We start from the raw sequence: 27681 nt of genomic DNA, 5'->3' as shown, positions 1-27681 counted from the left end.
CCGCTGGACCACCAGGGAAGTCCCCCTAGTAGGGAAACTTTGACATGCAAACAATTTTAAGACTCATTCCAATATCAGAGGTATTAAAATGTGGAATTAAAATAGGGCTTCCCAGCTGGTTCATTACAGAATCCGCTTGTAATGCAGAAGCTGCAGCAGGCAGCTGCAGGAGGCAGTTAGATCCCTGGGTCAGGAAGATCCCCTGGAGGAGGGCATGGCAGCCCACTCCAATAGTCTTGCCTGGAGAATCCCATGGATGGAGGAGCCTGGTGGGTTACAGTCCATAGGGTCTCAAATAGTCAGACACAACCGAAGTGACTTAGCACACACAAAATGTGGGAAAACGTGCTTCTTGGAATCGATGAAATATGAGATAATCCTCATTTAATAGATTAAAAAATCCGGACCTTGGTTGGTTATGCATTCAAGGTCACATGGAAAATGAGGATGAGTGGTTTTCAAGACCTGTTCTGACAACAGAGCCTACTTGTTTCCAATCCGCTGTGTGACCCACCTCCCCAAGAGGTCGTGGAAGGAGAGGAAGCAAAAGGACCAGCCTCGCAGAGAGAGACGCACACGGATCAGCATCAGATTGCTTATGGGGTAAAACTTAGCCTCATGCCCCTTAGGGATGCTCTTCTTGCAGTAAACACAGAAGGTCACAGGAAGGCCTGTCCCTGTGCAGAGGGCAGGGCAGGGAAGGGACATGAAAGGGCAGGTGAGCCCCAGCGAGAGGAGTGAAGAAGGAGGGCGGAGACCCTGAATCTCAGCCCTCCTGCTCATCACCTGGGTGGTCGCAGCCCTGAACCCATTAACAGAAGAGGAAGGCATTTCTGAGGCAGACTGTCAACAAAATAGGTGTTGAATAACAACTGCACTTTGAAAATTGTGAAGCACTCTATGAATTGAATTTCCTAATACTACAAGTCAAAATACATACGCCCAGGCTGCTGGGCAGTCTCATCTCAGCATCCTACCTTCAAAAGAAATCTCAATAGGAACTGGAAAGCAATTTAAATCTTCAATTATGCTAGTCCCTGGTAAAATTCTGAAAAGAGATTCAACGTCTCTCTTGCTTATTCTGTGTGATACAATGTGAATCTCTTATAGCATCACCTTAGTAGCTGCCTGGAAACAGAATTCAGGCTTCAAATTCAGTCTGTCTTCCTCCCTCCCCTTTCCCTCCCTGTGAACTCCCAAACCAAAGGGGATGGAGAGAGGTGTGGGGAGAAGAGGGGAGAGAGAGAGAAAGCCTAGCCCACAATGGCCTTTCTCTTTTCTTCAGTTCCTCCTATTTCAGTGGTGGTAGTTTAGTCGCTAAGTTGTATCTGACTCTTGCGACCCCACGGACTGTATGCTGCCAGGCTCCTCTGTCTATGGGATTCTCCAGGCAACAAAACTGGAGTGGGTTTCCATTTCCTTCTCCAGGGGATCTTTCCGACCCAGGAATCGAACCCAGGTCTCCTGCACTGTGAACAGATTCTTTACCGACAGCTACAAGGGAAGCCCCATATTCAGTATCTACCCCTGAATAGATACTTTTCTCTTGTATGCCTGTTTGGAAATAACTAGAGGAGGGCATGGCAACCCACTCCAGTATTCTTGCCTGGAGAATCCCAAGGACAGAGGAGCCTGGCCGGCTACAGTCCATAGGGTCACAAAGAGACACAACTGCAGTGACTTAATACACACGCACACGTGACCTCTTCACCCATCACATAGCAGCTATTGGATTCATGATTGGCAAGTAAATATATTGCAAAGGATAAGTTCTCCTGATGACTAAGCTGTTAGTATATATGCACAAATATGTATCAAGGTTCCCCCCTCCCCCAAAATTATCCCTCAAAAAAAGGAGTTGCCTTACATCCTTACAAAATCTAGCATGTTACAGGACGCTCTCTTCTTTAAAACATTAAAATACTGTTTTGAGAAGACATATCGGTCTGGAAAAATAAAAAATCAGTCAGAGCTAATTAGGGATGCCTCTAAAGATCCTGATAGAAACACCTTCTAATCACCCGATAAAAACAGTAAAAAAGGAGACAGACACTTAGCGCAGATTTGTGAGGGGAAGGGCCTTACAGTTATGTGAAATGTGGTTCTTAAAACAGTTTTTTAAACACTGCTAAAGAGCAATGCATCTAGCAGGGCTGGGCACCAGCCGGGTCCCTACCAGTGTCAGGCATCCTGGATGCTCTCTGAACTCCTCTTGGGTTTTCATACCTAACTCAACATGGTCCTGGGGGAATGAGCTCACCCAGAGAGCCTCCCCCGAGGTGTTTTTTTTTTTAAGATATTTTTGATGTGGACCATTTAAACAGTCTATATTGAATATATTATAATATTTCTTCTGTTTTGGTTTTTTGACCACTAGGCATGTGGGATCTTGGCTCCCTGACCGAGGACTGAACCTGCTCCCAAGACATTAGAAGGGGAAGTCTTAACCACTGGACTGCTAGAGAAGTCCCATCTGCTGAAGTCTGGCAGACCCTCTGTAGGGGGACAGAACAACAGCTTTAGATGTCCACTTCCTAATCCCCAGAATCCATGAATACGGTACCTGACATGGCAAAAGGGTCACTGCAGGTGTGATGAAGGGTTCTGAGATGGGGAGATTATCCGAGTGGACCCAATGTCATCATAAGGGGCCTTATAAGGGAGAGGTGGGAAGAGAAGGTGCGACAGCAAAACTGAGGTTGGTGTGTGCAACGTAGCTGTAGACCATGGGCCCAGAATGCAGCAACTTCTAGAAGCCGGGAAAGGCAAGGAAACAGACTGTCCCCCTCAAGCCTCTAGAAGGAATACAGCCCTGCCAGCTCCTTGACAATGAAAGAGACCTTGTCAGATTTTGACCACTAGAACAGTAAAATAATAAACTTGTTATTTGAAGGGGGAAAAAGGCAATGCATTTAGAACTTATGATGCAGAGGTTTTCATATATGTCCACAGGAGGAATTGTTTCCTGTGTTTCCAATGACAGCATCACATATAGTTTCAAGAGAGGTTGCATCTCTCCTGACACGGGCTGAGGTGGTAAACTGTGGATTCAAACGAATGAGGATAGAGATCCAGATGCCAACCAACCTCCAGCAGAGCTTGGATGAAATTGCTCCACGAAAGATAAGTGGAAAAGAGCCAATTTCTAAATTAATATATCCTTTTATATAATGTGTGACTTTTAGATGGGAGGTTACATTAAAATGTTGAATCTTACAAATACTCGACTATTCTATTTCTTTCTCTAAAAGTTTACATATTCAAGTTGGCCAAAAAGATTGGCCTTTGTTCATTTCTTTGGTTGGTTGGTTGACTGGTTTTCTTTGAGGATGTTTTAAATATTTTCATTGGGAAAATGGGAAATTGCTTTCTATTTAGAGTTGCATATATGAATTGGGCATATATGGGCATAATAAGGAACAGAATGAATGAGCCTAGAGACTATATTTTGGTGTGAAGGGAACTAAAACTTGCACTTACCTGCAGTTTTGGGATAATGGCTCCATATTTGCGACTTGAAGAGCAGTCGTTGAAACAGTTGAGACACACAAGGGCCAGGTGAGCCTCTTACCATTGTCAGTGGAAGCATGAGGCTGGGAATCCCTTCTCTTTGCAACACCTACAGAAGACTTTATTGGAGGGGGAGGGAAAGGTAAATTCAACTAGTGTTCTTTTCTCATTCGGTCTTTTTAATATATATATAAGAATGTTGTAATTGCTTAATACTTGCAAGAGTTCTAGGTATTTGCAGGTATTAGTAACCAAGACACTTTTTAAAATTTTTATTGGAATAGAGTTGATTTACAATGTTGTGTTAGTTTCACGTGTACAGCAAAGTGAATCAGTTATACACACACGTATCTACTCTTTTTTTAGATTCTTCTCCCACATAGGCCACTACAGAATATTGAGTAGGGTTCCTTGTGTTGTACAGTAGGTCCTTATTAGTTATCTATTTTATGTACAGTAGTGTGTAGGTGTCAATCCCAATCTTTCGATTTATCCCTTGCTCACTTACACCTTGGTAACAATGGTTTGTTTGCTGTATCTGTAACTCTTTCTGTTTTGTGGATAAGTTCATTTGTACTTGTATTTTAGATTTCACACATGAGCAGCATCTATGACATTTGTCTTCCTGTCTGACTTACTTCACTCAGTATGACGGTCTCCAGGTATACGCTATATCTTCTTTATCCATTCATCTGTTGATGGATATTTAGGTTGCGTCCATGTCTTGGCTATCATAAACAGTGCTGCAGTGAACACCAGGGTGCACGTATCTTTTCAGATATTAGGAGTAGCATTGTTGCTGAACCATGTCTGACTCTTCCAACTCCACAGACTGTAGCCCGCAGGCTCCTCTGTCCAGGGGATTTCCCAGGCAAGAACACTGGAGTGGGTTGCATTTCCTTATCCAGGGGATCTTCCCAACCCAGGGATCAAAACTGGGTCTCCCACACTGCATGTGGTCTCCCGCATTGCAGGCAGATTCTCTACTGATTGAGGCACCAGGGAAGCCAGGACTGTTGGGGCATATGGGAGCTCTACTTTTAGTTTTTTAGGGAACCTTCAGACTATTCTCCATAATGGCTGTACCAGTTTACATTCCCACCAACAGTGTGGCAGGGTTCCCTCATCAGAGATTGATTCTAAAGCGAAAATGTCCCAGCTGTAACATGAAAGCCCTGGCTTTCCCAGAATTCTTCAGAGAAGAGTGGGACAGAGCAGAAAGAAGAGAGAAATGACCCCCTCCAGTGGAGGTCTGAGTTCCTCGTTTGCCTTCGAAGATGTAACTAATGACAATTTACCCCTTTCAGTTCAATGTCTTAAGAATTTTCCAGATCAAGCGTTAGCAAATTCTAATCCAAGCTACCCTTTACCTCTTTCCAGCAATTTATCATTTTCCTTATCATTAAGGAACTTTTGGAAATCCAAACCCAATTTGCTTTCCTCTCCACAGGGACTGGTTAGTGCTTCTCTGGATGACAAGAAGCAAAAAAGGAAAAAATTTGAAAGGAATTTGTGGTCCTGTTTTGAAAAACTAAAATAAGAAAAATTAAGGAAAATCTCAGATTTAGCAACATTTCCACTCAGAATTCCCTAAAGAATCTTGATTCAAGGGGAGAGTTGACTAAAAATTATTTAGTGGTACAGTTGTGTAGTGCTGTGATTTTCTTTGATCCCCCCAGCAACCCTTCAAAGTAAACAGGGCAAGTATTATCTCCAGTTTGGAGATCAGAGAAGATTTAGGTTTAGGGAAAAATGAGAACTAACAAGAATTTGTGCAGTTCTCACAGTTGTTTGGTCCTATGGGGTATGCCCTCTTTAAATTAAAACCCTTCTCATGCAAGTTTCAGAAAAACCAGCTCAAACCAGTTAAAACAAATGAACAAAACCAAAAAAGGGAATTCATTGGTTCCTATAAGAAGTTCAAGGGGTGAATTCAGCCCTCTCCACCCCCACCCCCACTTGAGCCTGCTCAGACCCTGTGGTCTCTTCCCTCCCTGTCCTCTGTCTGCCTTTTGTCTGTGGCAAAACTTTAGCCAAACAAGAAGTTTAATCAGAGAAGTGAGAAAATGCAGAAATAAAGGAAAACAGTCAAATAAGACCAAACACAATGATGATAGTTTAGTCATTAAAGCAAAGTAAGTCTAGGACGTTCAGTTCCTCAAGGGCTATAGATGATATTCTGAGCCCCATCGTGTGAGCTGCCTTATGGATCCTGAAACCCCCACCAGTGGAAGAAGTCAGCTACATGGTGACCAAACTGTAGCCATAACATGTTCTATTGCTAAGCTGTGTCCAACTCTTTGCAGCATGCCAGGCTTCCCTGTCCTTCACTAATATCCATGACATAAGCTGCCACAATGATAAGAACTGGCCTCGAATAAATGGGAATTAACCAACCCTGGAACTAAAGGTTAACTGTACTTAAAACAGTCAAGATAATGCTGACTAGCCCACCACATGACTAATTTCAAGATGACCATCAGAGCTGAATGTATTCTTTCTGCATATAGCCTCCTCCATCGGTCTATATAAAAGCTCATGCCCACTAATTGTCAGTGGCAGGGAGTCAGCCTTTGGACAGGAGTCTGCCCTTTGCACATGCGTGTGCGCACGTGTACACACACACACACACACACACACACACACACACACACACACCCCAGGTTACTGGCCTCTGAAATAAAGCAAATTTTCCTTTCCACCAACCTTGCCTCTTTGTTGGCTTTAGAGCACACACACACACGCACGCACACACACACACACACACCAGGTTACTGGCCTCTGAAATAAAGCAAATTTTCCTTTCCACCAACCTTGCCTCTTTGTTGAGTTTAGGGCAGCCAGGACCAGACTCCATTTTTTGTTTCTCTCTCTCTCTCTCCCTCTCCAACCCCATCACTCCTTCTGTTTCCAACTTTATCGTTCTTTTGTATTGGCTTCATTCTCAAGCAGGCTGTTCCCCAAGGAGCAGAGATGACCATCCCCAGGGTCAGATGTTGCCAGTTTAGTAGTCCAGTGGAAAGTAAGGTCCTTTCCCATCACTGTTTCAATAAAAGTCTGGTGCTGGACCTCTTTGGCCTGGCCAAGTCCCATTTCCACCCCTGAACCAGTCACTGGGGCTCTGCCTTGCACCAGTTGCTCCTTGGGGTGTGGTCATCCCCTTCCGGTCACATGACAAGAGCCAAGGAGAGGATACGTCTCTTTCAGGCAAACCAGGTGCTGTAACCAGCAGGAGCGGGGATGGCTGCTGGGTAGACAGACCCTACAGAAGTCTGTTCCATTCACCAGTCTCATCATTCGGTTGAGAAAACTCAAGTACAGAGGCGTTGTCCTGACTTGTAGCCGGATCCCAGACTCCAGACGCCATGACCTTTTTGCATATTGGTGGAGACAAATCCATCAACATGCCTTAAACTGGGTGAACTGATACTGGAACTTGGTCCATCTGCTGTTTGGCACAAAGCTCATGTTCATTGCCAGAAATACGAGCTTATATCCATCCTACTATTCTTTGCATTGTTAGCTCAGCTTCCACCACCCCAGTAAAGCAACCAGTCATTTAGAGAGAATATATTCTCAGGCCCAGACTAAGTCAACGGTCAAGCTTTTGCATGCTCTTCCCTTAGATCTGCTAGGAGACAACAGGAAAGCCAGCCAGGCCCCAGCCTCCATTTCTTCCTGGAGTTGGCCCTGCCTGACTCCTGCTCCCCAGCTAGTAGGACGAGCTCAGTAGTGTTTATCCTAATCCTCCTGCTTATCTCCTTGTCTCCATCACTCTGCTTGTGGGTGTCTAATCAATAAGTGTGTGTGCTAAGTTGCTTCAGTCATGACTCGTTGTGACCCTGTGGATTGTAACCCACCAGGCAAGGGATGCTCCAGGTAAGAATATTGGAGTGGGTCGTTTTGCCCTCCTCCAGGGGATCTTCCTGACCCAGGGGTCGAACCAGTATCTCCGATGTCTCTTGCATCAGCATGCAGGTGAGTTCTTTACCACTAGTGCCACCTGGGGAGCCCAGATCTATTCAATACATCTCTGATCTATTTAAGGGACTGTTGTGCATGTGTTCTTAAACATATAACCATTTAATGAGCACCAGAGAATTGATGCTTTCAAATTGTGGTGCTGGAGAAGACTCTTGAGAGTCCCTTGGACTGCAAGGAGATCAAACCAGTCAATCCTAGGGAAATCAACCCTGAATATTCATTGGAAGGACTGATGCTGAAGGTGAAGCTCCAAAACTGGCTCACCTGATGGCAAGAGCCAACTCATTGGAAAAAGACCCCGATGCTGGGAAAGACTGAAAGCAAAAGAAGGGGATAGCAGAGGATGACATGATTGGATGGCATTACTGACCCAATGGACATGAATTTGAGCAAACTCTGGGAGACTAGTGGAGGACAGGGAAGCCTGGCACGCTGCAGTCCATGGGGTCACAGAGTTGGACACGACTTAGCAATGGAACAACAGCAATTTAATGCCAGGGATGGCACCTTGTTTCTTTTTTCCCCAGAGTGACTAGTCCAGCACCCTGCATGTGGCTGGTTTTTCATAAATGATTCTGACTTGCACTATCCCTACTTTGGGGGTATCTTAAAAGATGAACAGTCAATAGACTACGAGAAGAAGTAGTGATAGGCATTACTCATTTCTCTAAATTTTCTGACCACAGATTTTTCCAGAAGCCACAGATTGCTCCAGAGTGGATGGGAACAATTCCATAAGCATTATATGGGGTATCAATTGCTCTTAGGGTTATTTTTCTAATCAAAGCATCTTTCAGTTGCATTACAGTGTATTTTTTAGAAAATAATTTCTCCAAATCATGTCCTTTCTTAACCTAATTCCTCCCAATAAAAGCCCCCCTTTCATATTTCTGTCCATTCTTTGAGGCCCTCATTTTTTTCTATAGATAGATATAGATGAATTAAATATATTTCATTTCCCTCAAATTTTAATGTGTCTCCTTTAGATTCTATCCCCTAGTTCAGGCTGAGAATAGGGAGTTAGAATATCCAGAGCATTAAAGATTTATCACCTCCATCGTTCTTTATGGGACTTCTCTTATTTCTAAGGAATATCTCACTTGCTTAGGTTATTTTGCAAACGAAAAAGGAATTAATATTTTCTGAAGCTCTGCATGAGTTTTCAAAAATCTGTTGGATGGTGAGTTTTTAATAACTCCAACTAATTACCCTTTTTAAGATTAGATGTTAGGTAAAACGTTTTAGGTTTCCCTCCATTGACAACTACTAATAAAACCAATTTATTATGAACAAAATGTGGTTTCAATATGAACATACCTCCAGGGGACAGCCATTTGTACAAGAAAGATTTTCTGCAATTCAAGTTTGAGGAGATCTACAGTAAATCCTTTCAACAAAGGGATGTCGGTCAGAAGTACTAAAATTACGTGAGCAGTTTTCCCCTTAGCTGTGAGCAATGGGCTGAATTAATGTGATATTTGTTTTCTACCCACTGGGTTCTAATGGTAATGAGAATGAGTGGGGCGGGGGGGTTGCTGGTGGAAGATGAGAGCTATGGGGATCAGAAAGACTTCGTTTGCCAGGTCTTGCTTTTATTACCTCTTCCCCACAGTGCCCTGGATCTAAAAAAAAAAAAAAAAAAAGCCAGAATCTCACACCCTAAGCACCATACCATGCTTACTTGAGTGGCAAAATCACCATGTAGGCAAGGTCTTGTAAATTATCCTAATTCCACCCCGGGCCCATTTTACAGATAAATAAACTGAGGACCACAGAGGACCAGAGACACGGTCAGGGTCCCCGAGAAAGTGACAAGACCATCTTTCCAAACCTCTAGTCAGTGTTCTTCCTGCACTGAGACTCACTGGTCCTCACTCACCATGCTTTCTCATCCATTTTGGGTGGCCAAGCTGAGGACAAGACCCAAAATACTCACATCAAACCAAATGTACCTGTTCTTAAACATGTCGCCTGAAACCACACTTGACATCAGAACTAGTCCAGCCTGTAGCACTGTTCAAGGGCAGTGAATCATATGGCGGAAATGAGGTGGGCCTCGATGGATGGACAGGGGTCGGTGCACTGCAAAAGTGGGCAAAGGAGGGCAGTGAAAGCTAAGGGCAGTGAGGCTTCAAGAGAGACGCTTCCAGGCAGCCTCTCTCCTTCCTGCTCTTTCCTCCTCCTCCCCTCTCCCCCCACCCCTCCCCTGCTGCCTCTCTGCAGCTCCTGTGTATAGTGCCCTGAGGACTGCTGATGAAAAGGGGAGGTGGGAATTTTCCTGTGACATCCACAAAACTGTCCTTTCAGACTGAGTACTCACTGAGGCAAAAGAAACAAATTAGTGAAATTATAAGCTGAAAACTGGGAAGTTTTTCATCTTCAGTAGACCAGGGATAAAATCCTCTCAGCCATCTGCATATATGGTTTCACAAAAATGCAGTCATATATTATTCTGCAACTTATTTTTATCATTTTAGTCAATGTGAACATCTTTCCAGATCAGTAGGTAATATCAATGTTGTTGTTCAGTCGCTAAGTCATGTCTGACTCTTTGCGACCCCATGGACTGCAGCATGCCAGGCTACCCTGTCCTTCACTATCTCCTGGAGTTTGCTCAAATTCATGTCCATTGAGTCCAACCATCTCATCCTCTGTTGCCCGCTTCTTCTCCTGCTCCCTCATTGATACATTGATATCAATGTATCAATCAAAATTATTTTTTTTAATGGTGCTAAATATTCCCTGGTGGCTCAGATGGTAAAAAATCTGCCTGCAATATGGGAGACCTGTGTTCGATCCCTGGGTTGGGAAGATCCCCTGGAGAAGGAAACAGCTACCCACTCCAGTATTCTTGCCTGGAGAATTCCATGGACAGAGGAGTCTGGCAGGCTACAGTCCATGGAGTTGCAAAGAATGGGACACAACTGAGCCACATACACACACACACACACACACACACACACCTTCCATAAACTTCCCTGGTGGTTCAGTGGTAAAGAACCTGCCTGCTAATGCAGGAGAATCAGGTTTGATCCCTGGGTCAGGAAAGATCCTCTGGAGAATGAAATGGCAACCCACTCCAGTATTATTGCCTGGAAAATCCCAGACAGAGGAACCTGACCAGCTACAGTCCATGGGACTGCAAAAGAGTCAGACACAACTTGGCAACTAAGCAACGGCGAAAAAAATATGCCATGGTGTGGGGACTTCCCTGGCGGTCCAGTGGTTAAGAAGGGGACGTGGATTCAATTCCTGGTTGGGAACCAAGATCCCACAGGCCACAGGGCAGCTGAGCTCTTGCGCTGCAACTGCTGAGCCTGTAGGTTCTGGAGCCGGCGCCACAACTAGAGAGTCCGTGAACCACAACAAAAGATCCGGCATGACACCACTAAGACCCCATGTACTGAAACTAAGACCCAATGCAGCCAAAAAAATAAATTTGAAAAAAAATTTCACAGTGCAGATACATGGTAATCAACTCAATCTCTCCCTTTTCATGGATGTTCAGTGTTCATCAGATTTGCTGTTGCAAACAACAAAGAATGCAGTGATAAAGTGCTCAGGCCCAGGCCCGTGCCTGTGGTAGAGACACACCGAATGTCAGGTTCCCTGGCTTCCTTGGCTGTTGGTGACTTCGTAACCAGAAATGGAATTAGAATGGGAGTCCAAGTTAACAACTCCAAAAACCCACTAATCAGTTTGTACAACTTTGCTTCCTGAGTTTGTGGGTATGTCTTACTTTTTGAATTTGCGTTTGACACTAGTCCTTTCCCTAATTTATTTCAAAGGACATCTCAAAATGTTAAAGGGGTTGGGAACAACTCTAGCGGCAGCAGAAAAATGCTTCAAAAGTGCTGTGGAAATATTTAGAACAGGGTGAACATCACATGATCACAGATTAAATGTCAGGTTTAAGATGACCACTGCTTCTATTTTGAAATAGTGATGAGGAAAGACAGTTGAAGTCCTGGGAATAAACGCATCCTGAAGTTTCAACCCAAGGGACAGAGACACACGGAGGTTTCCTACTCTGAAAGATAGGAAAACACCCTTGCCTTGTTTTATTAGTATCTTCACATCCCTTCAGTCCATACTACTCTTCCCTTCTTTTTTCACGAATATCTGCTTTTTGCCATGTTGGGACAGGTCTACAATTGTAAGTCAACCGTTTGAAGCTCTAATCCTAAGTGTAGACTTTGGAACACTTAGAAAATACAGATCCATATCCTGGCTGCAGTTGTTCACTAGTGATTGACACCTGGGAAACTCTTAGCCTGCGCCTTCACTTTGTCATTTGTAAAGTGGGGATAACTGCAAGAGTTACGTAAAAGTAATGATGAGCAAGTGTGTGATACCCAGTAAGAGTTAATCATAGTCCTCTTCATTCTGGGTCAGCAGCTCAGTGGAAACACAGATCGTTTCTTTCCCTAGTGTATTAAACAGTGTGCTATGTACTGTATTGTTATAGCTTATAATTTATTTCTGTTGTCCACCGATTTTGTAGGATTGCCAAAAGGAGTTGATCCTTTCTGAGCACTTGGGAGCTAAATACTTATATCAACGCCATTTTTCAGGAAACCAAGGTCATGAAATGAAGAACTCACCCAAGACTAAAGCATTGCTGCTTCTACGAATGGCTGCTAGAGGCTAATGGCTGTGGGCCAGTTCTGCACAATTGCTCGTGTGCTCTTTTTCCCACTGTGAAACACATTTTTAACATTATTAGTTTATAATAAGGTAATGAAGAGAATACAAGTTCTAACAAATCTTTTAAAAATTTCATTCTGTCTACCCCAGAATGATCAAGGTCAAATGTGATCTATAAGTTTTGAGAGAGAAACCTTGAGTGTGAAAAAGGCAGCAAGAGAAGGAAAGATTGACATAGATACTTACAGAGAAGAGGCTGGCACTGGAAGCGAATTCTTGGAACAGTTACTTTGAGGGTTGGTGGTGGGTATATTACTGACACTCTCACTTAGTTAAATGTTAAAGACTTATTTTGCTTCTCCAGAGAAAGAGAGCTGGATATAAAGCTACTCTCCTCTGGGCCTCATTCAGATATCAATGTCTTTAAAAGTGATACTTAGGCTGTTTGTAATTATGTGCTAGTACGAATATCACCATGAAACATGACTTTATGAATAAATCTGTTTGCATTTCAGATTATAGAGAAAAATTGGAAACTATCCAAAAACTGGGAAGAGCTAAGTAAATAATGATACAGCCATATGATGGAATCTTTGCAGCCATGAAAATGTGTTTACAAACACAGGAAATTTTTCTCTAAAGACAAATGCAAAATTGTACACATAATTACATAAACATTTTGTTGAGAAAGATGGAAAGGGGCCAAAATGATAAAAGTACTGCATTTAGTATGGGCCTTGTTTCTTTATGCTTTTCTATACTTTCTAAATTTCCTATAATGTGCATTTATTACTTATTAGAGGGGAAAGTTTAAAAGGGGGAAGGGGGAAAATGTTTACTGAACTAGGCGTGATTTCAGCAGTAGAATGACATACCAGGCCTATCAGAATCTTTATAGCTCAGCTGGTAAAGAAACCACCTGCAAGGCAGGAGCCCCTGGTTCAATTCCTGGGTCAGGAAGATCCCCTGGAGAAGGGATGGGCCACCTATTCCAGTATTCTTGGGCTTCCCCTGTGGCTCAGCCGGTAAAGACTCTGCCTGCAATGCAGGAGACCTGGGTTTGATCCCTGGGTTGGGAAGATCCCCTGGAGAAAGGAAAGGCTACCCACTCCAGTATTCTGGCCTGGAGAATTTCATGGACTGTAGAGTCCATGGGGTCACAGAGAGTCAAACACAACTGAGCCACTTTCACTTTCACTTCCTTCAAAGAGTGTCTTGGTAATTAAAAAGCCCATGAGTCTATTAGTAGTATGGCCCTTAGTCATTACTTTTTCTGGCAGCTATCTTTATACTCAGCTTACTGTCCAGTGAAATGCTTTCTTATAAACCTAGCATTCTAGGCTAGGCTTTTTCTCTCCGTTATATATTTGTGCCATTGCTTTGGAAAGACAGATGAAATTTCATTTTCTCAGATTCTACCATAGTCCAAACTTAGCAGGATGCTTTTGGGTATCAATGTTGTCTTTTCATTCAAGAGCTATTTCGTTGAGTGGCAGGTCATTTGCAATTGTCTTAACCTACCACCAATATCCTAAACCAGAAAATTTATGAAAATGTCAGGTAAGGTAAGATGGGGATATGCAAGTGTGCTTAGTCGATTAGTCGCATCTGACTCTTTTCAACCCCATGGACTGTTTTGCCACCCCAGACTCCTCTGTTCACGAAATTTTTCAGGCAAGAATACTGGAGTGGGTTGCCATTTCCTACTTCAGGGGATCTTCCCCACCTAGGGATTGAACCGGTGCTTCTGCCATCTCCTACACTGACAGGTGGATTCTTTACCACTGTGCCACCTGGGAAGGCCACCTGGGAAGACAAGGACAGAGCCTGCCAATTCAGCCCTCCATGAATCCATCGATGGCCAGCCTTTAGAAATGACCTTGGACAAACCCACTTGACTAAACCCTAACCCAACCCCCATCTCTCTGTCTTATCCAAAGATCTTATGCAAAAGTGTTAGATGGCTTTTTGAAATCAGTATATAAGCATTTCTAGAAAAATATGTTCCAAGATTCTCAAGCAGCCTGTGGATTTTCTCATTTTGACCAAGAGAAGACTTTCCTGTAATTCTACGGGGAATAGCATAAAGTCAGCAGTAAAGACAAAAGATTCAGTATTTAGATTAATGCATTATCACTTGGATCAAATCAGAATATCTGCTGCATTTAACCTGTCTTAGGAAAGTCTGAAGATAAAAATGTCTTTGATCTACATTAGGGCATACGGTGAAAATTCCACTGTTATTTAAAGTAAACTGTAATATATTAGAAGTTACTTTAAAGGACCCTTATCTAGAAGCTGAAAGGATAAATATTAGAGCACTTTTACGGATCAAGTGGTAAAAGCACCCAGTTCACTGCTGATCAGCCATGTGGCTTTGAATAAACCACTTAGATCCCCGAGAGTCAGTTTCTTTTTTTGTGAAAATGAGGTGATACCCAGCCTTTAGGGTTGTAATAAAGATTGAATGAGGCGATGGATGTAAAAGTGCACTAAATAATTACGTAGTGAGCTGCTTACCATGTGCCAGACACTCCACGCGCTTTCAAGGTTCACATCATTTAATCCTCGTGCAACCCTAGGTGATGCTACTTTTACCATCATATATATCCCCATATATTTGAAGTGCTAAGATTTAAAGGACAGCAAGGAGATCAAACCAGCCAATCCTAAAGGGAATCAACTCTGAATATTCATTAGAAGAACTGATGCTGAAGCTGAAGCTCCAATACTTTGGCCACCTGATGAGAAGAGCCGATTCATTGGAAAACACCCTGATGCTGGAAGAGATTGAAGGAAGGAAAATGGGGCGACAAAGGATTAGATGGTTGGATGGCATCACCAACTCAGTGAACATGAGTTTGAGCAAATTCCAGGAGATAGTGAAGGACAGGGAGGCCTGGTGTTCCAGTCCATGGGGTTTCAAAGAGTCAGAGATGACTTAGCAACTGAACAAGATTTAAAGGAACAGGCCCAATCCACACAAAGAGGTACCCCAAAACCAAAGAACTCTAATGATGTGTCAAAACTAGTATACACTGTAACACCTATTATATGTGAAAATTGGGAGGCTGACAACAGGCCGTAAGCTTCAGTTTCCACATGTGTAAAATGGGGCTAATCACAGTATCTGTTCTGCCCATGATAATTAGGATTGAATGAGACAATGCATGCAAAGTAGTAGGTTGGCCAAAATGTTCATTTGGCTTTTCCCGTAACATCTTATGGCAAAACCCAAATGAACTTTTTGGCCAACCCAATACTTGGTACCGTACTTGGTACAAAGAAAATATTGAGTGTCAGCTACTAGGCGGGGGCTCAGTTGTTATTATTTTTAGTGAATAGCATTTGAGCAATGATTCCCATTAGGTGAACCAAATCTCTAATATGGAAATAATTATGGCCATAATCTCCATTTTCCATGGGTAGGATTACGTTCTCATAAGTATTATACAGGTTCCCACATTTGTTATATAACTCTTGGACTCCATCTTGAACTTACTAAGAAATCACTCGTCCAGGGGCATGATATAATTCCTCCCACTCCAAACTGTTCAGAAGGAAGGATAACTGACTGTTTAATAAAAGAACATCTCAGCACTCAATAGGGTGAACTTGGTCCTGACACTCCTAAAGCTTAAGAGTTAAGGGGGTGGATGACCTGAATGATGAACTGACAGGCAAAGATTTCTGCAAGGACAGTTATAAAATAATATTAACGCAGAACTTAAGATCTTTCACTGCTATTTTAGATCAGACGGCACTTTGGATGGTGATCACCGCTGTGTGTATCCTCCCGCCATACCTGTTACTCCCTTGAGACTGGGTTTCCACCTTCTTTGTTTTCATATTCTCCACTAACCCCACTCCACAGTGACCATTACTTTGACTTAACCCTAGAAAATAATGAGGAAAATATTGTAGCAAAATGACCAAGACAAATACCCAAAGACTATCCAAGTTCCGTGCAAAGTAGAAACCTTTGGAAACTGTGCCGTTTCACCGTTGCTGGACCATCACGTGAACCGGGACAGAACACCAGTTGAGGCACTGCCATCTGAGCCAACGGGGTTCAGCTGGCAGGGGCTGCCATGGATCGAGGAATGCAAAGAATCCCTCTCGCTGTGACAGCCGTGTGCAGGGGGCTTCGAGCAAAGCAGCCAGCTGTGTGGTCAAAAACTGATTAATCACAGGGACGTGAACAAGTAAGTGACTGTATTGAAGATTAGGGCTTCCCTGACAGCTTAGCTGGTAAAGAATCCACCTGCAATGCAGGAGACCCTGGTTCGATTGCTAGGTCAGGAAGATCCCCTGGAGAAGGGATGGGCTACCCACTCCAGTATTCTTGGGCTTCCTGGTGGCTCAGATGATAAAGAATCCTCCTGCAATGCGGGAGACCTGGGTTCGATCCCTCAGTCAGGAAGATCCTCTGGAGAAGGGAATGGCAACCCAGTCCAATCTTCTTGCCTGGAGAACTCCATGGACAGAGGAGCCTGGCAGGCTACAGTCCATGGGGTCACAAAGAGTCAAACACACCTGAAGCGACTGAGCACAAAGGAGGTGGAGAGAGAGGGAAAGCTAGACTGAATCTTGCGGAGTAGAAGTGGACCTGGACGTAGATCAGTGTGAACTTGCGGTTTTTAACACAGAGAGATGGATGATGAGGAAACAAGCAGAGACGGAGGTATTTCCTAACTGTGCACTAAGAGGATTTGGCAGGAGTGACGGCACCGTGATAGTGCATATAACACAGCGCCCAAATCTTGGCTTTAAATGACGTTCTCCCCGAGAGTGAACCAGGACTCCAGAAAAACGGCTGATGCCAGGACTGCAGTAATGAAAATTCAAGATGGAGCCTGAAACATCTTGTGGTGACTCAAAGTAATAAAGTGCTCAAAGAACCAGGGGGATGTGCAGCCATTAAGGAAGTAAGTATAGAAACCCGATTACCATGTGACCCAGCAACCTTCCTGGGTATATATCCAAGACTTGAAAGCTGGATCTCAAAAGAGCTATCTGTACGCCCACGTTCATGCCAGCATGATTCACAAGAACCCAGTGGTGGAAGCAACCCAGTGTTCAAAGATAGACGAATGAAAGAAGAACACGTGGTGAAGCCATACAATGAAATATTATGCAGCCTTGAAAAGGATGGAAACCCTGTCACATGCTACATGGATGAAACTTGAGGATAGTATGCTGAGTTAAATAAGGACAAAAGGACAAATACTGTATGGTTCCACTCATTAAGTACCTAGAGCAATCAAAATCATAGAAACTGAAAGTAGCGAAGTGATGACCAAAGGCTGGGGGATCGGCAGGGGGAGGCAGGAAACGAAATTAGTGTTCAGTGGGTACAGAGTTTCAGCGCTGCAGGATGAAGATGGTCACTGTCTGCTGCACAATCACGTGAATGCACTCAACACTACTGGACCTGAACACTTAAAAAAGGTTAACATGGTGAATTTAATGGTTTTTAACCACAATTAACAACAAAAACAAAGAACCTGAGACTATGTCAAAAGAGCACAGAAGCCAGCTTGAAAATTAGTGACAGCACTGTGTAGAATCAAAATGAATCACGATCATTTATAGATTACAAAACAGAATCCATGTTCCACAATGACATAAACAAAGAATAAACAAATGGAGGGGAAGAGAAAGTGCTTACACTAGAATGCCAAGTAAACACAGAAGCCACAGTTTAATTAGAAAATCACCATTTTGGCAAGAACTTATTCAGATAAGAATCATCCATAGATGCTAAAGCTAGAGGATAAATATTTATAAAGAACATGATATTGACAGTCTCAAAGTAGCTCCCCACAAAATACTGACTGTGGAGAAACCTTGGAAACATAACCAACTGTGAAAAATTAACATCACCAGTAATGGGAAAAATGGACTCTTATGAGCTTTCTTATGTTGTACAGAGAACACAGCCTCATTTACTTCTCTGGTATTCCTGTCAAAAACCTGTAACCTGAATCTAGTCACGAGGAAACATCAAATTCAAAGGAAGGGCTATTTACAAAGCAACTGACCAGCACTCCTCAGATATGTGAAGGTCATAAAACAAACCAAATTTAGGGAAAGGAAAAACTGAGCAAGTCCTCCAGATTTGAGGAAGACTGAAGGGAAAACATAGCTAAACACATGCATCATCCTGGACGGGGCCCTAGACCATAAAGGAAAGGATTATTACAAAGAAACTTTGGACCAATTCGTGACAGGTGAATGGGGTTTGCGGATTAAATGGTAGGATTTTATCAACATTGTTTTTCTGACTTTGATTTGAAGTACTGTAGTTAGGTAGAAGAGTTCTTGCTTTAAAGGAGAAAAACTTACTATCAAGCAGTTCAAAAAATAGTATATATGTGTGGGGTTTTCCACTAGTCATGTAGGGATCTGACAGTTGGACCATAAAGAAGCCTGAGCATCAAAAAATTGATGTTTTTGAACTGTGGCACTGGAGAAGACTCTTGAGAGAGTCTGTCCCTTGGACCGCAAGGAAATCAAACCAATCAATCCTAAAGGAAATCAATCCAGAACACTCATTGGAAGGACTGATGCTGAAGTCGAAACTCCAACACTTTGGCCACCAGGTGCGAACAGCTGACTCATTAGAAAAAGACTCTGATGCTGGGAAAGACAGAAGGCAGGAGAAGGGGGCAATAGAGGATGAGATGGCATCACCGACTCGATGGACATGAGTTTGAGCAATTTCTGGGAGATAGTGATGGACAGGGAAGCCTGGTGTGCTGCAGTCCATGGGATTGCAGAGTCAGACACAACTGAACAACTCTATATATGTGTGTGTGTGCGCACAGAAAGATAAATAAATATGGCAAAAATGTTAACAGGGGATACTAGCAGAAGGCTATAAAGGATCTTTTAAACTATCTGTGTAATTTTTCTGTCAGCTTAAAATTATTTCAAAATAATAAGTGAAAAAATAAGACACACACAAGTGGTCTTTGACCTATTGGGAATTTATTACTCTGGTTTTTATACTACAAAAATCTCTGCTTAAGGAGTAAAACTATTCAAAAGAATAGTTGAAATAAATGTGAAGGAAGCTTTTCTTAATGGGCAATAATGTAGATATGAGATTCTGCTTAATAGTTAAAAATGCACAATGTTCTGAATCTTTCAAATTGCCAACATCCTCTGGATCACTGAAAAAGCAAGAGAGTTCCAGAAAAACATCTATTTCTGCTTTATTGACTATGCCAAAGTCTTCAACTGTGTGGATCACAATAAACTGTGGAAAATTCTGAAAGAGATGGGAATATCAGACCACCTGACCTGCCTCTTGAGAAACCTGTATGCAGGTCAGGAAGCAAGTTAGAACTGGACATGGAACAACAGACTGGTTCCAAATAGGAAAAGGAGTACAACAAGGCTGTATATTGTCCCCCTGCTTATTTAACTTCTATGCAGAGTACATCATGAGAAACGCTGGGCTGGATGAAGCACAAGCTGGAATCAAGATTGCTGGGAGAAATATCAATAACCTCAGATATGCAGATGACACCACCCTTATGGCAGAAAGTGAAGAACTAAAGAGACTCTTGATGAAAGTGAAAGTGGAGAGTGAAAAATTTGGCTTAAAGCTCAACATTCAGAAAACAAAGATCATGGCATCTGGTCCCATCACTTCATGGTGAATAGATGGGGAAACAGTGTCAGACTTTATTTTTGGGGGCTCCAAAATCACTGCAGATGGTGATTGTAGCCATGAAATTAAAAGACTCTTACTCCTTGGAAGGAATGTTATGACCAACCTAGACAGCATATTAAAAAGCAAAGACATTCCTTTGCCAACAAAGGTCCGTCTAGTCAAAGCTATGGTTTTTCCAGTGGTCATGTATGGATGTGAGAGTTGGACTATAAAGAAAGCTGAGAGCCGAAGAATTGATGCTTTTGAACTGTGGTGTTGGAGAAGACTCTTGAGAGTCCCTTGGACTGCAAGGAGATACAACCAGTCCATCCTAAAGGTAATCAGTCCTGAATGTTCATCGGAAGGACTGATGTTGAAGCTGAAACTCCAATATTTTGGCCATGTGATGCGAAGAGCTGTCTCATTTGAAAAGACCCTGATGCTGGGAAAGATTGAGGGCAGGAGGAGAAGGGGACAACAGAGGACGAGATGGTTGGATGGCATCACCGAGTCAATGGGCGTGAGTTTGAGTAAACTCCGGGAGTTGATGATGGGACAGGGAAGCCTGATGTGCTGCAGTCCATGGGGTTGCAAAGAGTTGGACACAACTGAGCGACTGAACTGAACTGAACTGAATCTTTCTCATTAGACATACTTCTTTCTTCCTACAATATGTCTGTCTCCTTAAGAAAAATTACATATGGGAGATATTGAGAAACCTTGAGAATTTAAATCCTGTACATCTAGGTTAAAGTAATATTTTTCTTATAACAGGATTTCCATAATCTCATCAGAGACATACATCCTTTGATACTTAAGTATGAAATTTAACCCAAACCATAAGTATCTTTATGATTTGTGGTATATTTCACTACTTTTATTTCAACTATAATTTGGTGTTTAATAGATAACTCTTTAATATAAAAAATCTTCTATGATAGCAAATGTCTGTCTATAAAAGAAGTTTTTAAATATTTGAGGGGGTGAGGGGAATCATTTAGAGTCAAATGGTAATGGCATATGTTGGGCCAAGGCCACAGTGTGTTTCTGAAATAAATTACATTTCTCATAAGCTTGGTACACGAATCTGAAGAGAAATGAGAGGTCCCAAAATAAACAAGGACAGCAGCAGCACCCTTAGAATAAAAACAGCTTCCCAGAGAGATTTGTTTCAAGCCTTCACTAGTTTCCAATGAACAATTAATACTGCCTTTTGCTAGTGGTAAAGAACCTGCCTGCCAAAGCAGGAGAGATGTAAGAGACGGCAGGTTCGATCCCTGGGTCGGGAAGATTCCCCTGGAGGAGAGCATGGCAACCCACTCTAGTACTCTTGCCTGGAGAGTCCCATGGACAGAGGAGCCTGGCAGGCTACAATTCATGGGGTCCCAAAGAGTCGGACACGACTGAGCGACTTTCACTTTCAAAAAAAATTACAATTGTGTCAAGGGAGGAAAAAAGGAAATACATATGATAAATTGGATACTGAACATTAAAAATAAATTCAGAAAGTGATATAGTACATCCTTATGAGTCCTTTGTGTATTCTCCACTTGAAATTATCACTCAGTATCAAGTTTGAGTAGGATCCACAGAATCAGTAACAATTTCACAAAAGCAGCACATACACTTGCAGTTCTCTTCAACAGTGAGGAAAGATGCAAAACTCCCCAAACTTCTACTGTTTTGCTCCTCGAAATCACATTTTAACTTCACGAACTAAAATGAAATGGACTTGAGTAATGAAGGAAAAAGCACCAAAAAACTAGAGCTGTGTGGGCATGTGTGTGGGGTAGGGGAGGTGGGCACAGAGATGGATGGGAGAGAGAAACAAAGATACCCTCACTTTCAGCAAAGTCCTCCATTTTTATTTTGACAATCTGGGGTATTTTCTCATAAACACAATTTAGGTGGTTAGAGTGAGAGAAAAAGCACAAGAAGGAGAAAAACCTTCCCTTGATGCTCACCCAGGCAGCAGATCTGAAGGTTCCTTCGCTAGTTCCATGTATCGTCACATATCCATCCACTCTGTAGATTACACATGGCTGGATACACAAGGGGTTGGGGTGGTGGGGAGCAACCACCACCCAAATAAACAAGCAAACACAATCGATCTCTCAATCACCAACCACTATTTACACCCTTTGACTTCAGTGGTAACGGGTTCATCAATATTTAAAGGACAATAAGCCTTATTTTATGTAAACCTCTAGAACCTTAAAATCAAAGAAAAGTACAGGATGTGACATTTACCCTTTCTGTCCCCACCCTGTCTGCACCCCCCCACCTCCCCGCCCCACCTTTACTGGCCATCACACAGGATGGAAGCAGTCCTCTCTGAGCAGGTACTGTTCATGCTGTTCTTACAGCAGATAAAGTGAATATATTCACCCTAAGCAAAGTGACTATAACTAAGGAACCAGAGTAGTACAGCAGTGCAGGAAAAAAAAGTAGTTGAAATTTACAGCTTAAAATCTCAGACTGCAGAATTCATCTAGTTCAACATATTTATTTGAGTAATGAATTAGTGGATTCTATAAGGATTCTAGATTAATTTAGTATCAAATGAATGAACTTGAAGGCTAGGTTCCAATTCCACCTCTGTCTCTGACTAGCTACCTATCTTAAGCAAATCCCTTCCCTTCCACAGGCCCATTCATTCAACACTGAAACAAGTGTGTCAAACTAGATGAATTCTACAGTCCCGCTCAGCCTTAATGTTCTAAGATTTTAAGTTACATATTCTAACTGCCTTTTTTCCCTATTAAAAGTGAGAGGGCTTTTTTTACAGAGATTGATAAGCTGATTCTAAAATCCATATGAAAATGCTAGGGAACCAGAATAGCCTAAATAATCTTGAAAAAGGTTGGAGGATGTACACTTGCTGACTTAAAAACTTGATACAGTTACAGTATTCCAAACAATGTGGTATAGGCATACAGATAGATGTGGGTAGATGAATAGATCAGTGAAACAGAACTAAGACTCTAGGAAGAAAGTCATACATTCGCGAGCAACTGATTTCCAACAAAAGTGGCAATAAAATTTAATGAGGAAACAGTCTTTCAACAAACGATGCCAGCACTACTGGATATTCAAGTGCAAAAGAATGAAATCAGACCCTTACCTCACATCACATATAAAAATTAACTCAAAATGCATCAAAGACTTAAATATAAGAAATATATTTAACCACAAAACTCTTAGGAAAGAAATAGGCATACATTTTTGTGACAATGGATGAAGCAATGGCTTTCTAAGATACGACACTAATAGTACAGGGAACTAAAAAGGAAAAGATAAATTAGACTTCATCAAAATTTAAAAGTTTTGTTGTCTCGAAGGACACCATCAAGAGAGGGGAAAAAATGTCTACAAATGGGAAAAAATATTTGCAAGTCACATATGTTAAGGATTTAGTATCCAGAAAACATTAAAAAAAAAAAAAACTCTTTAACTTAACAATAAAAAGATAAATAACCCAATTTAAAAATAGGCAAAGGATCTGAACAGATACTTACCTGTAGAAGATATACAAACGGCCAATAAGTACAAGAAAGAAGCTCAAAACCATCAGTCATTAGAGAAATGGAAATCAAAACCATAATGAGATACCTCTTCATACACACTAAAATGGCTAAAGTAAGATAATGGCTCATCAGTGCTGCCAAGGTCATGGAGAAACTGGAATCCAAATACATTGCTGGCAGGAATGGAAAACGGTGCAGCCACTTTGGAAAACGGTCTGGCAATTTTTCGAAAGGTTACACAGAGCTACCATAAGATCTAGCCATTCTACTTTTAGGTATATGCCTCTCTAGATTGAAAACACATGCCCATACAAGAACTTGTACACAAATATTCATTCAGAGCAGCATTATTCATTATAGCCAAAAAGTGGAAACAAACCAAATGCCTTTCAACGGATGAATGGACTAAAACAAAATGTGGTACGTCCACATGGAGTATTACTCAGCCACAAAAAGAATACTGATACACGCTACACCACTGATGAATCTTCAAAGTTACGCCAAGTGAAGAGTCAGACCCAAAAAGCCACACACGGTATGAGTCCATTTTTTTGAACTATCAAGAATAAGTAAACTCATAAAGACAGAAAACAGATTAATGGTTACCCAGAGTTGAGAAGTGAGAATGGGGAGTGCCTGCTAATGAATATGACATTTCTTTTTGGGGTGATGAAGTGCTCTGGAATTAGACAGTGGTAATGGTTGCACAATTTTGTAAATATACTAAAAAAAACCCCAATGAATGTAACTTTAAAAGAGTGAATTTTAACGGTATGTGAATTGTATCTTAAAAAAATCTTTAAAGGCAAAGGCCCTCCTTAGAAAACTGATTTCCTCACTTCTGTTTCAGGCCACCTACTGGTTCATGAAAATTTTTTTAAAAATCTGTAATATTTGACATTTATAATCCCACTGACATGAATCGCAGAATAAAATTTCTTTTTAACCAAATTATTTATAGATATCAACTGACAGTCCACTGTATTTAGTTTGCTTCTGAAAAATAATAATCTAAAGTTCCTCTGAGCTTATGATTTATCTCAGAGTCCTTTTTAAAATTTACGTTTTTCTTATGCAACTGAGACTAAACAAATATCTTCACTTTAGATATTTCAGTAATATTGTCATCTAGAAACAGATGAAAACATTGCTCCTACATTGACATTAGTTAGCACAGCAATCTTCAATTCCTGTTCATAGGACAATAGGAAGACAAAGCAAGAAATGATTTTTCAGTATCAGTACTGCAATGTAATATGTATAACCTGATGCTTTAAGCCATCAAACAAGTGCAGACTTTCTTTTCCCTGGAATATAAATAGAATTCTAGGCTTACTCTATTCAGCAGTAAGAGCTGAAGTGATTTTTTTTCAAAGCTCTACAAAAAAGACATACCCTTTATCTTCATCACCCGCAACATTGTTTTGTATATCTGGTTTTCAGTACCAGAAGGCTGTAAACTTTGCATCAGCAATCTAACTCACAGTAAGAGGTCTGTAAGCATTTGAAAAGAATGAAATATTAATTCTTGTCTGATATCACTGGGTTGTACTATGCATAGTTCCATATAAGTTAAACAAGAAGACTGATTCTTCTAAAAATGGTGAAGTGTAGAGAAAGGAGGGGTTAAATAATTAAGAAGTAAACATCAAGGTCTGTCATGATTAAGCTACATTCTAAAAAAAGCACCAACAAATTACAACAGGGTGACATGATTTTCATTTTTAAGTTCAATGCAAATTGCATGTACTGTTTTTACTCTTAAACACAAGTGGTTTACACTGTATCGAGGCTGCTGGCCCCGAGAAAGACATGAACATAGGAAGGATGGTCTTGTCCAACTTCAGTATTATTTTTGTAGCAATATGTATAAAATTCAACCACTGTTTGGGCAACCTTAGGAGAAAGCAAGCCTAAGAGATGAACACATTTACAACTCTTAATTATACTGTTACCTTATAAAAATGTAAAGTTCAACATTTGTTCCTCTGAAAGCAAAGCACTGAACAGTCTCCAATACAGTAACCAAGCTGTGAGTTAAGATGTGTTTAAAAGTACCCAAGACGTTTAAGACTAGGAGTTTTTTTCAATTACATATATCCAAATGACAGTGTTATAATTTAAACTGAACAACAATAACAGGAACAAAATCTTGATAAAATAAGAAATGGGGGAAATAAAAACTGACTTCTGAACGAAATGTATCCCATCTCATGGAAGAGTGAATCACTGGGAAAGATGCCACGGAGAAGAGAGGCTCCATGTGAAGGAAACTGCATACAGGAATTCAAGAGTTACAGCACATACTCTTGGTTTTTCTGTTTTTTAAATACACAGGCCTCAAAAAATGTGTTATCAGTTTGGTTTTTTTTATAGCAAATTTTCATTCCAGAAAATATAAGAAGCAGTTTGCAAGAATTCATGCAAACATGCTTCTCTAAGGCCATGAACAGGTTTGCTAAGCTGCACTGTTTAATTCAAGTAAAAGCCCTTCTAAAATAAGGAGTCTGTAAAGGAAGCCAGTTACCTTCACCTCCAAGGCCTGTGCACTTGTAAGGATCTCTGATACTCTGAAAGCCAAAAGGCAGCATGCTCATTTGAGCATCAGCAATATGGTTTCTATTTACATTTTTAAAAATCAAATGCATGTTAAGTTTTTCTGGCAGATTCTTTTTATATGTTACAAAACAAAAAAGCAAAAGCTTAGAATAAAAATCCTTTTTTCTTAGAAAGGTCAAACAGATACTTTTTGACATCATGTCCTTTACACAATGGCATACTGTTCATATAAAAGGTCTCTTATCCTATAAAAATCTTGACAAAGGCAGCCTTCTAATCCAATGCGTCCAGTTTCCGTCTAGAAACCAAGTAGAAAAAAAACAGTTCTTTAGTACATTCTCTATCCATTAATATGCAGACATGATAACCAAAACATATTAACTAGGTTACTTTATGATTGATTAGGAAGTGATTGTTCTGATTCACAGAATATGAACATAATATTCCAGTCATGAATTTTACATAGACATATAAATGTCAGAGGATTCAAATAATATAAATCTACAATAAAATTATATATCACATCTTTGACAGTCCCTTTTAAAAGCCTTCAAGGTCATCATTATAAATTTAATTTACTGATCTCCAGTTTGTAAAATTAACTCAATCAAGAATTACAGAATTCAAAATAACAAAATACCAGAAGTATTTGTTCACTCGGTCCTTCCTTACTAAAAACACACTTACTCTACGGACTGCCACTTGATTGTTGCAAACGAGCACACCTCCTACGAATTCAGCTTGGATCCCCTCCCGTAAAAGAACTTGTTTGAAGTCTGACAGTCTTGGTTCATTCATAAAAACTGACTGATGTCCAGGAACCTGAGGTAAGGTTAGAGGGGAAAGAATTTCAAACAGACACCGAGTTGTACTGAATAAAGGGAAGTAACACATGATCTCAAAGATAATTTCTATTATCCCCTGAATTCCTTTGACAGATCATTTCAAGTCTGTAAATCACATTCCCAGTTGTTATTCTGAGTTTTACCTCCTTATTTAACATTACAAAGCCCTTCACATTTTCTGAATGTTTCACAATTAAGTTTATTAGTCATGCCTCATAATAACAGAAAGACATTTGATAATGTTATGCTCTTCACTCACCCACTTGCCAAAGGGGGTCAACGAGAGTGCCAGTAGGCAGAACTGAACTGAAATTTCATTTTCCAGATCCCAGTCCTTTGTATATAGTTCAGAGGATAATTGTCCCTGATCCTGCTTCCACTGTCCTTCCCGCCTCACTGTGAATGCGGTGGACACCGTGGGTTTTAGAATCAGAAAGGCAAGTGGTTCAATGTAATGCCGCTACTTTGAAGTTGTTTTGGAGAGTGCCAGCTTTGGCGCAGAGAGAAAAGTTCCTAATTCCTTCCTGTAATTTCAAGAGTTGTGCTCGAAGGGGATCTGATCAAAGAGGCCATCTCTTCATTCCTTATTGCATAGAAGGGCTAAAGACAACTGGACAGTCGTGTAAGACTCTCCTGATGTGCTTTTAACATTATCGTATGTTAAACTATTTTACAGCTCTGCCAGTTAACTACATATCTCTTGGGAACACATAAACACAATACCAAACTAAAACTATATCTCTACTAAATAAAACATTTCTAACTATATAAAAAACAAAAGTGGTTCAACTGAATAGGCAACATAGAAAAATGGAATTATAAATCTCCTAACTATAATAGAAGTAAATAGGTGACCCTCCCAATCATCAAACTTAACATTTAAAAATCTATTCTGGAAAAAACAAATCACGGAACAATTACGTGTCTTAGAAGGAAGACTGGCTGA

General features: G+C 41.1%; 1 protein-coding gene across 1 annotated transcript in view; it reads right to left on the bottom strand.

Moving 5' to 3' along the window:
• Positions 1-24891: 24891 nt before the first annotated feature.
• CPSF2 (cleavage and polyadenylation specific factor 2) overlaps positions 24892-27681 on the bottom strand; it is a 31080-nt gene continuing 28290 nt past the window's right edge. Inside the window, exons 15-16 of the mRNA XM_068991070.1 lie at positions 26578-26712; positions 24892-26188 (exon numbers count right to left, since the gene is read on the bottom strand). Of these exons, the coding sequence (XP_068847171.1) occupies positions 26096-26188; positions 26578-26712 (228 nt within the window). The 3' untranslated portion in view covers positions 24892-26095. The remainder of the gene's footprint in view (positions 26189-26577; positions 26713-27681) is intronic.

Source organism: Capricornis sumatraensis, chromosome 19 (assembly GCF_032405125.1).
Source record: "Capricornis sumatraensis isolate serow.1 chromosome 19, serow.2, whole genome shotgun sequence".
Classification (NCBI taxonomy): Eukaryota; Metazoa; Chordata; class Mammalia; order Artiodactyla; family Bovidae; genus Capricornis; species Capricornis sumatraensis.
This window is presented reverse-complemented; position numbering and strand designations above follow the sequence as displayed.